A 13,108-nucleotide genomic window follows, 5' to 3' on the forward strand; every position below is an offset into this window, starting at 1 on the left:
TGGAGACACCAGTTAGGGACTCATCAGCCTGTGGGTAGAAGTTGAAGGAGCTTCCTCTAACTGTTTTCTTTTCTCTACTAAGGAGTATTTACTTCACTCCATAAGCTTGGACTTCTCCGTCCTCTGCACCCCCTGCAGCCACACATCTGGTACATGTGTCAGTGCCTGAGACTTCTGGTTCTGTTGGGGTAGCTCTCTTTTTTTCAACTTTATTGAGGTGCAGTTGACAAATTAAAAGTGGATGTATTTAACGTATACAACTTGGTGTTTTGATATATGTGTACGCTGTGAAATGATCACCACATTGGAGCCAAGTAACATGTCCCTTCCTTCACCTAGTTACCTCTTAACAAGTGTAAGTGTACAGGATGGTATCATTAACTAGGGTCACCATGCTATACATTAAATCCTCAGATCTAATAATGGGAACGTCATACCCTTTGACCTCTGTGTTTCCTCAGCCCCCCGGCAACCACCCCTCTACTCCATGATAGCTCTTATCTTCTGCTGTGTCTGGCACTGTCTGCACCTGTTCTATCCAGAGGCACCCACAGATGTAGAGACACTTCTTTGTTGAGTCATGGAACCCATTGATACTCAACTGTTCTTTCTGAGCTGCTATTTGTTTCCTTCACTTTCAGCCTCTGCTTTCTCCATGGACACTGCTCCTGAGGGTGATCTTCATACCCTAGAATTATGTAGTCAGTGATCCCACTGGGTACATCTCTCAGGCCTTGCTGCTCTCCTTGGCTGTATTGCTCAGAAGCTGCACTGGGCGGGGCAGACCTCGCCTCAAATACTGCGTGTCTTCACTCAGGTTTTATTTGTTCAGTTCAAGTCTCAGATAAAATCATTTCAGAATCACTAACCCATTCCCCTGTGCACCTTTGTGAGATACCATTTTGTATCTATTATGTTAATAAAAATACATATCCTAACTGATGACAATATAATTTGTTATTCCCTATAGGAAAGCAATTTGGAATGAAAATTGTAAGAACCATAAAAAGTGTGCTATCCCGTGTACTTCCATTCCACACACCCTCAGGGATATATCCCATACAGAAATAATTTTAAAGAAAGAAGACACCCTACGAAACAGAATGTTATTGCTATAATAATTGTTTTTTTGTGAAAAATTAGAAATAGACTAAATGTTTCACAGTATGGGAATAGTTAATGAAGTTATAGTTTATATTCCCTATAAAAACTATTATGCTCCCATTAAAATAATAAATATGAAGCCACATGGGGAAAAGCTTATAATGTTAGTAGAAATGAGACTAATTTTAAGAATAGCAGAGTTTGACCTTTAGAGATTCCACTTCAGTAGAGTCAGAGTTTCATCTGCCTTCTTGAAGGTATGACAGGAGTTGTGGCTGATTCTCTTTTCCATGAGCTGAGGTTGAAACAGACCTACTTTTCTGGCAGCATATCTTTGCAGTCCTCTGCCCTGGTCCTCTGCACCTCCTGGTTGAGCGCCTGATTGATTTTCCTGCTCTTCCATATTGACCCATGTGGAGAGCCAGCCAGCTAAGGGAAAAGAAAGGGAAGATAGGCCTCCTTTTCATCATGACCCATGCATCCGGTAACTGGGAAAGATCAGGTTTCACTTGGTTTAACAGCAGCATTCTTTCCCTAAGCTAAACAGGTTTGTCTTAATTCAGTCTAGAAATTAGGGTCTTTACGAGGAGTTATCAGCCTGGCTCTCAAAAGAAGAAGATGATATAATGCAGGGGGAAGCTGCCATAGAATCTGAGAGCCCATGTCTCATATCCTGGCTTTGTTACTTATTGGCTGTGTGACCTGATGGTTAGGGACTTAACTTCTATGAACCTGTTTTCTCATCTGCGAAATGGAAACTATTAGACATACCTTCCTTATGGAGTTGTATGAGGTAAAGTGTTTAATCCAACAGTAGTTGTATAGAGTATGATTATTGTTCTTACTGCAGTTAATAGCATTTACTGTTAAGCTGGATTCAGGCTGGACTGACATTGACTGGTCAACTCCATGCCTATTAGTGTATGACTCATCCCTGGTAAAAAGTTATTTTTTTCAGCCTCAGTGGTCTCACCTGTAAAATAGAAACACTGTTCCCTACCTCACAGTTTTTACAAAGATAAAAAAATGACAATGGTATGTGAAAGGGTTTTGTAAATCATATAGCACTCATCAAGACTTAGTTGTACTTTGTCATTGGAATGGCAGACACTGTTGGACAGCAGAGGCAATGATGACTTTTGGGAACAGCGATTGGAAGGCTTAGACTGGAAGGCCAAAGATATCGTGGCATTTCTGGCCAAACACCCAGAGGATGTGCAGTCCACCAATGGCTCCGTGTACACCTGGAGAGAAGCCTTCAATGAGACCAACCAGGCAATCCAGACCATCTCTCGTTTCATGGAGGTGAGGAACTGTTCCATGGACCATTTAGAAAAGGCTTTGGCTTCTTTCTCTGAGATGATGCAGTAAGATTCAGACTGGAGTAAAGTTTAGAAATTTTGTGTCATCTTATTTATAGTAGCATCCCTCCAACCTAATACATGTTGTGTATGAAAAGACACTTAAAAATATAGGTGGTGTATGAAAAGGCACTCAAAAAAATGTTAGTTGAATGAATGAGACAGACAGACAGAAACAGACCTGACTTCTAGCTTTATTCTGTCTGACTCAAGAATATCTCTATCCATTGTCTTCTAGTTTTTCCTGTTTTGATATCCAGCTACCTAATGGCAGCAAAGCATTCCCTTAAAAAAGCATTTCTTACGAAACTTACGTAAAATCTAACAGGACTGGTTACATTTAAAAAATTTGAGTCCTAAAAATGATGTGACTCAATAGGGACACATGAAATTTTTTTTGGTCTGTTTGATTAGTTGTTATGACTCAGAATTACTAAGAAAACAGAAGGAAATGAGGCCTGATCATTGTAGAAAATCCCTTTCCCTCCACAAAAATCAGTATGAGTAACTTATCTCTAAAATACATTCAACATTTCTCTTAAATTGCTAAGGTGAAAACCCAAGTAATCCATTTTCAATCGAATATTGGAGAATGATGTGAGAGGATGCGGATTAAAAAAGACACGCACTTAGCGCTTCTCTCTTAGTGTAGACGCTGCCTTGGCCACTGCTCATTTTCCTGGCCGTCAGCGTGCTCACGGTGGTTGTTCTTCCTTTAGTGTGTCAACCTGAACAAGCTAGAACCAGTAGCGACAGAGGTTCTGCTCATCAACAAGTCCATGGAACTCTTAGATGAGCGCAAGTTCTGGGCTGGCGTCGTGTTCACTGGAATCGCTCCTGGCAGTGTCGAGTTACCGCATCATGTCAAGTACAAGATCCGGATGGACATCGACAATGTGGAGAGGACGAATAAGATCAAGGACGGGTAAGTGGAATCGCATTGTACCAGCCAGTCTTAGAGAAGTCAGGAGCAGCTAGTGTGACGGGAGGTCCTTTAATAATTTTGTAAGAATTTCAAACAAAGATAAATCAGTGGCATGATTTTGGTGTCACTGGCACATTCATGGTGGAGACACCTGTTTCGAAGGTCATAAAATATCCTTGTCTTTTCTTTTCACATTTCCATTAGTCAGAAGGAATTAAATCAACTGGAACAAAGAAAGAGGGAAAAAGACATTAGGTTCCCTGTGCTAATGGTATCCATTTCTATAAAAGGGGGCAAATAACCAAGATAAAAAATGATGAAGTGAATTTTGACACGTCCACTTGTAGTAATGTTAGGAAACAATGGAGGAGGGAAGAAAACCAAACCAACAAGTGGTTTGCTCGTTCCGATTGTGTCTATTTAAAAACATGTACACATCACTGAGGGCTTCCCAGGTGGCGCTAGTGGTAAATTACCCACCTGCCAGTACAGGAGACATTAAGAGACACAGGTTCAATCCCTGGGTCGGGAAGATCCCCTAGAGGAGGGCACGGCAACCCACTCCAGTATTCTTGCCTGGAGAATCCCATGGACAGAGGAGCCTGGTGGGCTACAGTCCATAGCATCCCTAAGAGTCGGACAAGACTGAAGCAATTTAGTATGCACGCACGCGTCACTGAGATCACAAAGTATGATGCAGAAATAAAAACAGTGGCTCTGTAGTGGTTGTGGGCTTGTGGGTGATTGAATTTTTTGTTGTGTGGTTCTAAGGAATGTTCAATCATCTGTGGCTTGTTTTAAGGTACTGGGACCCTGGTCCTCGGGCTGACCCCTTTGAAGATATGCGGTATGTCTGGGGAGGCTTCGCTTACTTGCAGGACGTGGTGGAGCAGGCAATCATCAGGGTGCTGACGGGCACAGAGAAGAAAACTGGCGTGTACATGCAGCAGATGCCTTACCCCTGTTATGTTGATGACATGTAAGTTACCAGTCAGCTGCCGCCTTTACTTAACTGGTTAGCACTGTCCCCAGGTGGGGTGTGTACACACACACGCATGCGCACACACACACATGCCAAGAGAGGAAACAAAATGCTTTGGTTAAATTTATTTTATATGTGTGTTGATACTGGTCAAAAAATTGATGAAAACAAGACTGTGGCTACTGCAAAACAGTTGTTTTTGAAGTTGTGTGGAGATTTCAGGAAATAAGATGCTAGGTGTAGGTAGTTGACAGTTTGAGGCACAGGCACACATCAACACATACCACACACTAGTAATCCTCACTCCTTTCTGGTCTACGGTTACCAGAACTTTTATTTTTCACACCCTATCCTTTTGGTCAAAATTGGCCCAATCTCCAAGTTTAAAATGTGTCATGACGAGCACATGCCAAATATATTCACACATCCACATGTCCCCCAAATACAGAGAGATACAGTGTTACGGACCTTGAAGAGCTGACTTCACATCAATTTTTCTTCTTCTTCTCAGTAAGTGGTAAACCACATTTTCAAACAATGCAAATAAAACTGAACAAGTCCATTTTATCTTAGACTTTTTAGATAACCTTTTAGTGCTTAGTCCCTGTGCTGCCAGGTGGGGACTGTGGCTCTGTGGCTCATGATTTCTTGTGAGAGAGCAAGAATGGGCAGAGGTGTCGTTATTGCAGGCATCTGAAGTATGTCATGTCTCTTCCAAACTCTGGAAACTCTTTCATTCTCTGTTGTGTGAGGGTGAGAGTAAGTGTGTGGGTGTTTGTGTGTGCGTAGAGATCAGACTGCAGAAGTAGCAGGGTTACTCTCCTTGTATTTCTCCCAGCTTCTTATGGAACCACCTTTTACTTGCAGGGTTCATTCTAGCTTTTCCAGGTCACCTGGATTTATCTTATTTTCCACCTTCAGAAAGATTAGTCAGTATTTTCCAAAGGAAGATTTTTCCAAGAACCCCCCCTAAGCCAAGCTTTACTCTAGAAAGAACATATTAAGATGGGGACACGTCTATTGTGACATACCCTGTAAGTGCATAAGTGGTAAAGCTGAGACTTGAACCTTGAGTTTCAGAGTCTAGATTCTGTGTCCCTTTGACTTCACTGCATTTCATTTTCTCGTTTGGAATCTAAAATCTGAAGTGTTACTGACAGGAGCTGCCCGAAGTGTGTTTCTGCACCATCTGTTATAACAGTTGTGCAAGGCAAGCTGATAATGAGATGACCTTGAAGATGCTGAACTTTCATGAGACAATGAGTTGGGTGTTTGGTTTTGTTGGCTTTGTTTTAGTACCTTAAAATCACATTTAGCTTAATGACCTCTGATGTCTAGTTACTAAAGCAAGCCCTCAAAGAACTTTGGCCTCACTTTGTTAATAGTTTTTAATCACTACATTGCCCCACTCGCGAAGCATTCCTGTCAGGGTGCACAGGTCTGCCCATCTCGGGCTTGGTTCTGGTGATTTCTCTTGCATGCAGGCCCAGAGTTGTTGGCCCAGGAGCCTGGCTCACTCTTGCCTTTAATCCTTCCCTGCCCTTCCAGCTTCCTGCGGGTCATGAGCCGGTCCATGCCTCTCTTCATGACGCTGGCCTGGATCTACTCAGTGGCTGTGATCATCAAGGGCATTGTGTACGAGAAGGAGGCGCGGCTGAAGGAGACCATGCGCATCATGGGCCTGGACAACGGTATCCTCTGGTTCAGCTGGTTCATCAGTAGCCTCATCCCTCTGCTTGTGAGCGCCGGCCTACTGGTGGTCATCCTGAAAGTAAGGCTGCTTCACTGGCTCCTCCCTGTGCTCCCCGGGCTACTGGCTCAGAAGAAAAGCACAGATTCTTTGGGAGGGATAGGGTCAGAGGTGCAGTCCCTGCAATTTCTTCATTTTATAGTTGGGAAAAGTGATGAAACTTGGTGAGACCCTGAGAAGGGCAGCAACTTGCCCAGTGTCTACCCAGCCGGTTAGTAGCTAAGCCGGACTGAACCTAGGAGTCTCATGTCCTAGGTGAGCATGTGCTTAACTGCACCATGCTGTCTGCTTGGCGATGGCTTGTGATGGTATCTGAGAGTTACTCATTTTCCTAGATATATGTATTGGGTGGTGATTCTGCCAGAATTTCTAAAAACCATAATCAGAAGGATATATACTGTTGTAGGTTAAGGTTTTCTGGAAGCAGAGGCTGAGAGAGAGTTTGGTGTATGTTTATTTCTTAGGGATCCATATCTATACAAGGAACGGAGAGGATGCAGGATTGAGCAGAGACAGGAGTTGAACTGTGATGCATGGCTAAGCCCCTGGGCACTCTGGCCATGGAGTTGAAATGTCCAGCCCTTTAGGTTACCCCAAGGCCTCCCTCTCTGACAATCCATAGTCTTGGGCCCCTCAAGTAGTAACTAGAAAGATGCGCCCCAGAGCTGGGCAGCTTTCTGCAACTGGGACAAACCCAGAGCAGTTGCTACCTGAGGCTGTCCGCTGACAGCCAGTCAGCAAGCCTTTCCATGAAGGGGACTCTGTACAGTGCAGTTCTATGTCCACCCCTTACATTAATAGATTTACGTGCCAATTTTTTCTCAATTGTTTCATTAAAGAATACGTCTTTTAAAAACAAATGTTGTTAAAAGCAGAGGGGTACCAAGGAAAAAAAAACTAACAATTGAATACTAGCTACTAATCATTACAAGTGAGCACTTACTGACTGCCAAACACTGTTTAAAACACATGCATGTGCTATCTTATGATGTCCTCACTAAGTAACCCATTTAACATACAAGGAAATGAGGCCAAGGAAGGTTAAGGACTTCCCTGAGGTCACCGGGCAGTATGGCAGAGCAGTTCTTGCTGAAATCAAGCCCCCCCTCATGTTTTGATATCTGACTGCCAGGCCTGAGCTCTGTGGCCAGGATGGGGGTCCTGTGGTTGGTGGGTGTGAACTGCTCTGCCAATTGTGTGTTCGTAGGTCGTTGTGAAACAGAACCAACTACTTGGGAGAAACTTGGCAGGTCCACAGAGTTTGGATGGTTGTGTGGCTCCAGAATCCATGGCACGTTCTTGCAGGGGATGGCCTGGCCATTTTCCTTGGCTTTCAGAGAGAGAGGGGTCACATAGGATGCTATCTCCTGCAATTCTTTCTTGGTGCTCATAGTCCTTATACAAGGTGATAATTATTTCTCGGAGAAACAATGAACAGAACTGTCTGTTGAGATGAACCTGGGTGAATATCAAGCCTGGACTTTGTTCTGTTTCTGACTCTACTATTCTTTTGCTGTGTGGTCTTGGGCTGGTCATTTCCCTTCTGTAGACTTCAGTTCACTCACCAGAAAAATGAACAGCGCAGTTTCTCTATATCATCTTTAAGATGACTAGGGGTAAGCCCTGGCTGCTTCCCATGGATCATTGCTTGTTGAGAGTCTTACTCGGTCTCTTTCTTCCCAGTTGGGAAACCTGCTACCCTACAGCGACCCCAGCGTGGTGTTTGTCTTTCTGTGTGTGTTCGCCACGGTGACCATCCTGCAGTGCTTCCTGATTAGCACGCTCTTCTCCAGAGCCAACCTGGCGGCCGCCTGTGGGGGCATCATTTACTTCATGCTATACCTGCCGTATGTCCTGTGCGTGGCGTGGCAAGACTACGTGGGCTTTACCCTCAAGATCTTCATGGTGAGTCGCTCTGGCCCTTCGGCAGTACCTGCAGTCACAGCCGCCCCTGGTATTTCACCCCTGCTTCGTAGTACAGGCTGAGAACAGAAGTTAAGAGATTCTCTCTCCACGGGGACTTAACCCTCAATTCTAGATTGTATGTTCCTTGAAAGCAGGGACTGTGTAGTTTATCTTTAGGCCTTTGAGTGAACACTGGTTGAGTTGAATCGAATGATAGTTTTGAGGGAGCCAGACTGCACCATGGGCCAGCTGGGGGTAAATGGCCCTGGGGAATGCCTTTAGAGCGTAGAGGCCAGTTCTGCCTTTGATCTCCCAGCTCTGTTGACCATGTTAAGCTCACCACAAAGTCACAGCCACAGATAGAACTGAAAGTTCTTGAGGTCAGAGCTGGCTTGTGCTGGACCTTTATCTTCCTTGTGTCTGGTATGAAGTTTAACTTGAGTAATATTTTCTAAACTTCATGACTGAGGAACAGGTGCCCCATCGCCCCACAAATCCCTGACTTTACTCCCTTCCTTTGTACAGAGGAGGAGAGGCCTTTGAAAGTATGCAAGTCCCTGTAAGAGCGAGTTGTTTCCTGAGTTCCCCATAAGATGCTCCAAGTGTTTCTGTCTGGACCCATTAGGTATCAACAGCCCCAGACAGGTTCCTATGGCACTGAGCCCATCGCTGACTGAGCAGGGAGCTTGAGAGGACCCTGAAAAATGCCTCTGTGTGTGTGTGTGTGTATGTGTGTGTATAAGGTACAGTTGCTGAGCCCTTGAGGCATCTTTAGAAGCATAAAATTCTAAAAGTTTTATATGCCATCATATATGCATTTCTGAAATGTGTGTGCATAATGAGTGCTTATAAATAGAATCACTTTATATGCTGTCAAGGAGCCCACTCCCCTGAAGGGACTCTGTAGATGAATATTTCCATATCTTGTAATTGATCCATTTCACAAATTCACATTTCTCCAGGTGGCATTTACATTAGCAGTGATAGGAAAATGAGAGACAAGGAGATGGATGAATGAATTTTGCCTCTTTTACACAGAGCCTGATGTCTCCTGTGGCTTTTGGGTTCGGCTGTGAGTACTTCGCCCTTTTCGAGGAGCAGGGCATTGGGGTACAGTGGGACAACCTCTTTGAGAGCCCCACAAAGGAGGATGGCTTCAACCTCACCACCTCCGTCTCCATGATGTTGTTTGACACCTTCCTCTACGGGGTGATGACATGGTACATCGAGGCTGTGTTTCCAGGTACACTGGACTTCCACACTGCTTTTGTCTTCATCCAAGAAAAAGAAATTTCTAACCATCTCATTTTCCTCTCTTTGTGCTGGAATTTCTGCAGGGCCCAGGTCTCCTTGGAAAGTGGTTAGGGCTTTAGACCTATGGCAAACAAATTATCTCTAAGGAGAAGCTACTGATGCTAAAAGTACAGCTTTTACTACTGACCTGACTCTTATTTCTTGAGCACTATGTGCCAGGCACCTGCACAATGTCTTATAAATGATGCTTTTGTTCAATTTAATACTCATAAGACTGTTGTGAGGGAGTTACTGTTCTACCCAGTTTTTGCGAATGAGAGGAGTATGACACAAAGAAGTTAAATAACTTACCTGTGGCCACATAACTGGTAAGAGTAGGTGCTGGGAGGTGAACCCAAGTGGGTTACACTGAGTCAGCTTGCCCAGGAGAGCCCTCCCAAGCCGAACCAGGTCTCAAATTCTGTATCCCCCGAGTTACCACCAGCAGAGGTTCTGTTTCCTGAGTACAGCTTATGAATAACAAGACACACATTGGTGCTAAGCCCTTGCCTATGCTTTAATCAAAAGTCATAAAAGTTCATTTTTATACTTCCCTAATAAATCTTGACTGAGGCCTGCCTTGGATATATTTTCATAGAAGAGCAAATTCTGGGAGAGTGAAGTTTAACCCTTTCTGGTTCACTTTCTGATTTTTCTCCAAAGGAGTGGCCATGAAATATTGATTACCTATCCCTACTTGAACTACCTGAATGTCCCACACTGAATGTGCAGTTCTGTGTTGCACAGATCTGGATTCAGATTCTGAGTCCTTCACGTCACTGGCTGAGTGGTCTTGAGTGGGCCACTAATCCCTCAGTCTCCTCATCTCTAAAGTGGGAATGATAACCTGCCTCATGGGGTTGCTGGAAAGATTCAGAGACGTGCAGGGTGTTGGTCATGCATAGTAGAGCTCAGCAAATGTCAGCCCCTCCTCCCCCACCTCTATTCAGTTCTGTCCTGTCTCCCAACAGCTGTGTCATGGGGAGACATCAAGGAAGCTGTGTCTGGGATACCTGGGGGTCACTGGGGCGTTACAGAGTTCGGCTCACATCTGTGCTTGGCTTTCAGGCCAGTATGGAATCCCCAGGCCTTGGTATTTTCCTTGTACTAAGTCCTACTGGTTCGGCGAGGAAAGTGATGAGAAGAGCCACCCTGGTTCCAGCCAGAAGGGAGCATCAGAAAGTGAGTTTTGCTCACCTGCGTCCCCCTGACTGCCGTGCTGGTGCCCCTCCTGACCCTCCTTGAGGGGGCAAGGAGTGACTCCCTCCCTGAAGAGTCTAAAACCCCCCTGGGGGCAGAGACATCACATGAGGTGCCCCTTTCCAAGTTCTTGACTGCATTTGTGTCCAGGGCTGTTGACTTCTGGGGGAGTTGCTGAGTTCCTACGGAACATTTCCTTTGCTTTCTTGGCTTCATTAAAAAAAAAGTGACTTTTGATCTCTCCCTTCACCTCCACCTGTCCCTCACACACATATACACGTACTTTGTGCTCAGTATGGCTTCCTAAATCTTTCAGAAGTCCCTCCTCTGCTGATCTCTTCTGTGCCTTGCCCCCACTCACCAGTGTGATATGTGACGTCCTTGGTATGGCTCATGAGATCCCTTACCACCTGCCCCTGCCCGCTGATCCAGCTGCTCCTCCTGCCATTTCTCCTCTTCTTCCCCAGCCTCTCTGCACCTTTCTCACTGTATTCCGATCACCAACACTAGTGCCCAGTAAGGCCCTAATTAAAGATTTGTTGCCTGCTTGCCTGAGAAACCAGAAATAGCCATGGAGAGAGGACAGTTGTAAAATTACAAGACCCTGCGTCTTGACCTTCCACTTGTTAGTGTATTCTGTGGGCTGATTTTGTCCTGTCTTCTCACAGTCTGCATGGAGGAGGAACCCACCCATCTGAAACTAGGTGTGTCCATTCAGAACCTGATGAAGGTTTACCGAGATGGCATGAAGGTGGCTGTTGATGGCCTGGCCTTGAATTTCTACGAGGGGCAGATCACCTCCTTCCTGGGCCACAATGGAGCTGGCAAGACCACCACCATGTAAGAAGCGGGTGTGGCTCTCTCAGAATCAGCCGCAGGAAGGTTCTTTCCTATAGTCAGAAACTCATACCTAAGGACATTGTGTTGCTTGCCCAGGGCAAGGGCAGAGCGCCTGAGGAGTCCATGAGTGTAAAAATATCATCTTATCACGAGAATGCTTTCCAAATGCTGGATTTTCCTAGATGCTATTTCTTCAGGTCAAAGTAGGCTGGGGACCTTTTGATGACCTTTCCCATTCGGTTCTCAAAATTCTGCAGTGTTTTAGAACCTGACATTGTGGCAGATCTGAGAAAGGGTTTCTTTGGGACTGGTTTGGTCAGGATTGGGAGGCAAGGATGTGAAAAGGAAGATAGGCTGTGTTGGAGGGAGAAGGCAATTTCTGGAAACTCTGTCTCTAAGCAGATGTGAGGAGCAGCTGGGCAGCTGGCTGTAAGACTGCCTTCTCTGGGACCTATAAGAACCTTAATAATGAGCAGTTTCAGAAGGGAACACGGGCCATAAACACACCAGAGTTACCCTCAGAGGCTTTCAGTGTAGCCCATCAACCATTTCAGAGGGTATGTTGGTGGTGGGGGAGGTAACTTCTTTTTCCTGTTATGTATTTTTTAAATGCACAATTAATATATTGCGAACATTGCTGAAAATCTTTAAAAATCTTTAAAATCTAAAAAATCCTAACACAAATTATTTTTGTCTTTACATAATTGGTTCTACTTTGTCCATTTAACTCGAACATGATTTTAGGCATACAAAATGTGTGTTTTAAGCTGTACTTCCCATTGCAAATTGGATTCTTTAGTTAAAAAATGCGTGTGCTGAAATTGCCATTTCCAACACATAGGCCCACCCCTATCTGTTCACTGAGGCAAAGAGTCCTTTGCTGTGTGGGTGTCCCTTGGGGTCTCTTAGGAAGGAAAGAGGGTGGAGGGTTGCTGCCTCTGCTTTCCGCCCGGGCTCTGCAGCCTAGAATGGAGCGTCTCCAGGGCAGGAGTGCTAACGCTGACTCCTGTACTTTCACATTTTTGTCCTCAGGTCCATCCTGACTGGGCTGTTCCCTCCCACCTCGGGCACTGCCTACATCCTAGGGAAAGACATCCGCTCCGAGATGAGCACCATCCGGCAGAACCTGGGGGTCTGTCCGCAGCATAATGTGCTGTTCGACATGTGAGTACCAGCGGCCCCTCTACGGAGGTGTGTCAGGAGCGGTGGGCAGAGTTGGACTTAAGCGTTTTTACCACCTTTAGGGGTGGCAGGCCTCACCTTCCTGGACGTGTTGAGACTTGGTTGTCCTTCAGTTTTAGAAAAGTGAGTTGTGGGGTGGGAGGTGTTACATTGGTCCAGCCGGTGGATGGGGGCTGGGGAAATGGTGCCGTCTATTGCTGTCCTTCTAGAGCAAGGAACCCTCTCTCCCCACACACCCTCCCTGAGGCCACCTGAGGTGGTACCCTGGGCCCTCAGGATGTGGGCTGCATGCTTCCTGCTCAGAACTTTGCTCCCATTCAGCCTGCCCATCAGCAATCAGGGAGCCCCTGTGGTGAGCAGACAGAGACGTGAGCTCTGTGACCTTGGGCAAGGGCGCCCCCTTCTGGGCCCTGGTTTACTCTTATCTAAGTGGGCAGCTCAGACTTGTGTCCTCTACAGGGATCCTTCTTCTGTCAGGGCTGAGGTCCTTTGAGGTTCAAGGGAGCTCCAGGCTGAGGGAGCTCCTTGGTTGGTGGGCCATGGAGAAAGGCTCTCCGAGGACCTGC

At 45.6% G+C, this 13,108-nt stretch overlaps 1 protein-coding gene across 7 annotated transcripts in view; it reads left to right on the top strand.

Moving 5' to 3' along the window:
• The window catches only part of ABCA1 (ATP binding cassette subfamily A member 1), a 133,169-nt gene that overhangs the window by 81,407 nt on the left and 38,654 nt on the right, over nucleotides 1-13,108 (top strand). For all 7 annotated transcript variants that reach the window (XM_043927175.1, XM_043927178.1, XM_043927173.1 and 4 more), the window contains 9 exons: nucleotides 2,212-2,409; nucleotides 3,185-3,390; nucleotides 4,193-4,369; nucleotides 5,921-6,143; nucleotides 7,806-8,027; nucleotides 9,066-9,270; nucleotides 10,389-10,502; nucleotides 11,189-11,360; nucleotides 12,393-12,524. In XM_043927175.1, the coding sequence (XP_043783110.1) occupies nucleotides 2,212-2,409; nucleotides 3,185-3,390; nucleotides 4,193-4,369; nucleotides 5,921-6,143; nucleotides 7,806-8,027; nucleotides 9,066-9,270; nucleotides 10,389-10,502; nucleotides 11,189-11,360; nucleotides 12,393-12,524 (1,649 nt within the window). The remainder of the gene's footprint in view (nucleotides 1-2,211; nucleotides 2,410-3,184; nucleotides 3,391-4,192; nucleotides 4,370-5,920; nucleotides 6,144-7,805; nucleotides 8,028-9,065; nucleotides 9,271-10,388; nucleotides 10,503-11,188; nucleotides 11,361-12,392; nucleotides 12,525-13,108) is intronic.

The sequence above is a fragment of the Cervus elaphus genome, chromosome 16, assembly GCF_910594005.1.
Source record: "Cervus elaphus chromosome 16, mCerEla1.1, whole genome shotgun sequence".
NCBI lineage: Eukaryota > Metazoa > Chordata > Mammalia > Artiodactyla > Cervidae > Cervus > Cervus elaphus.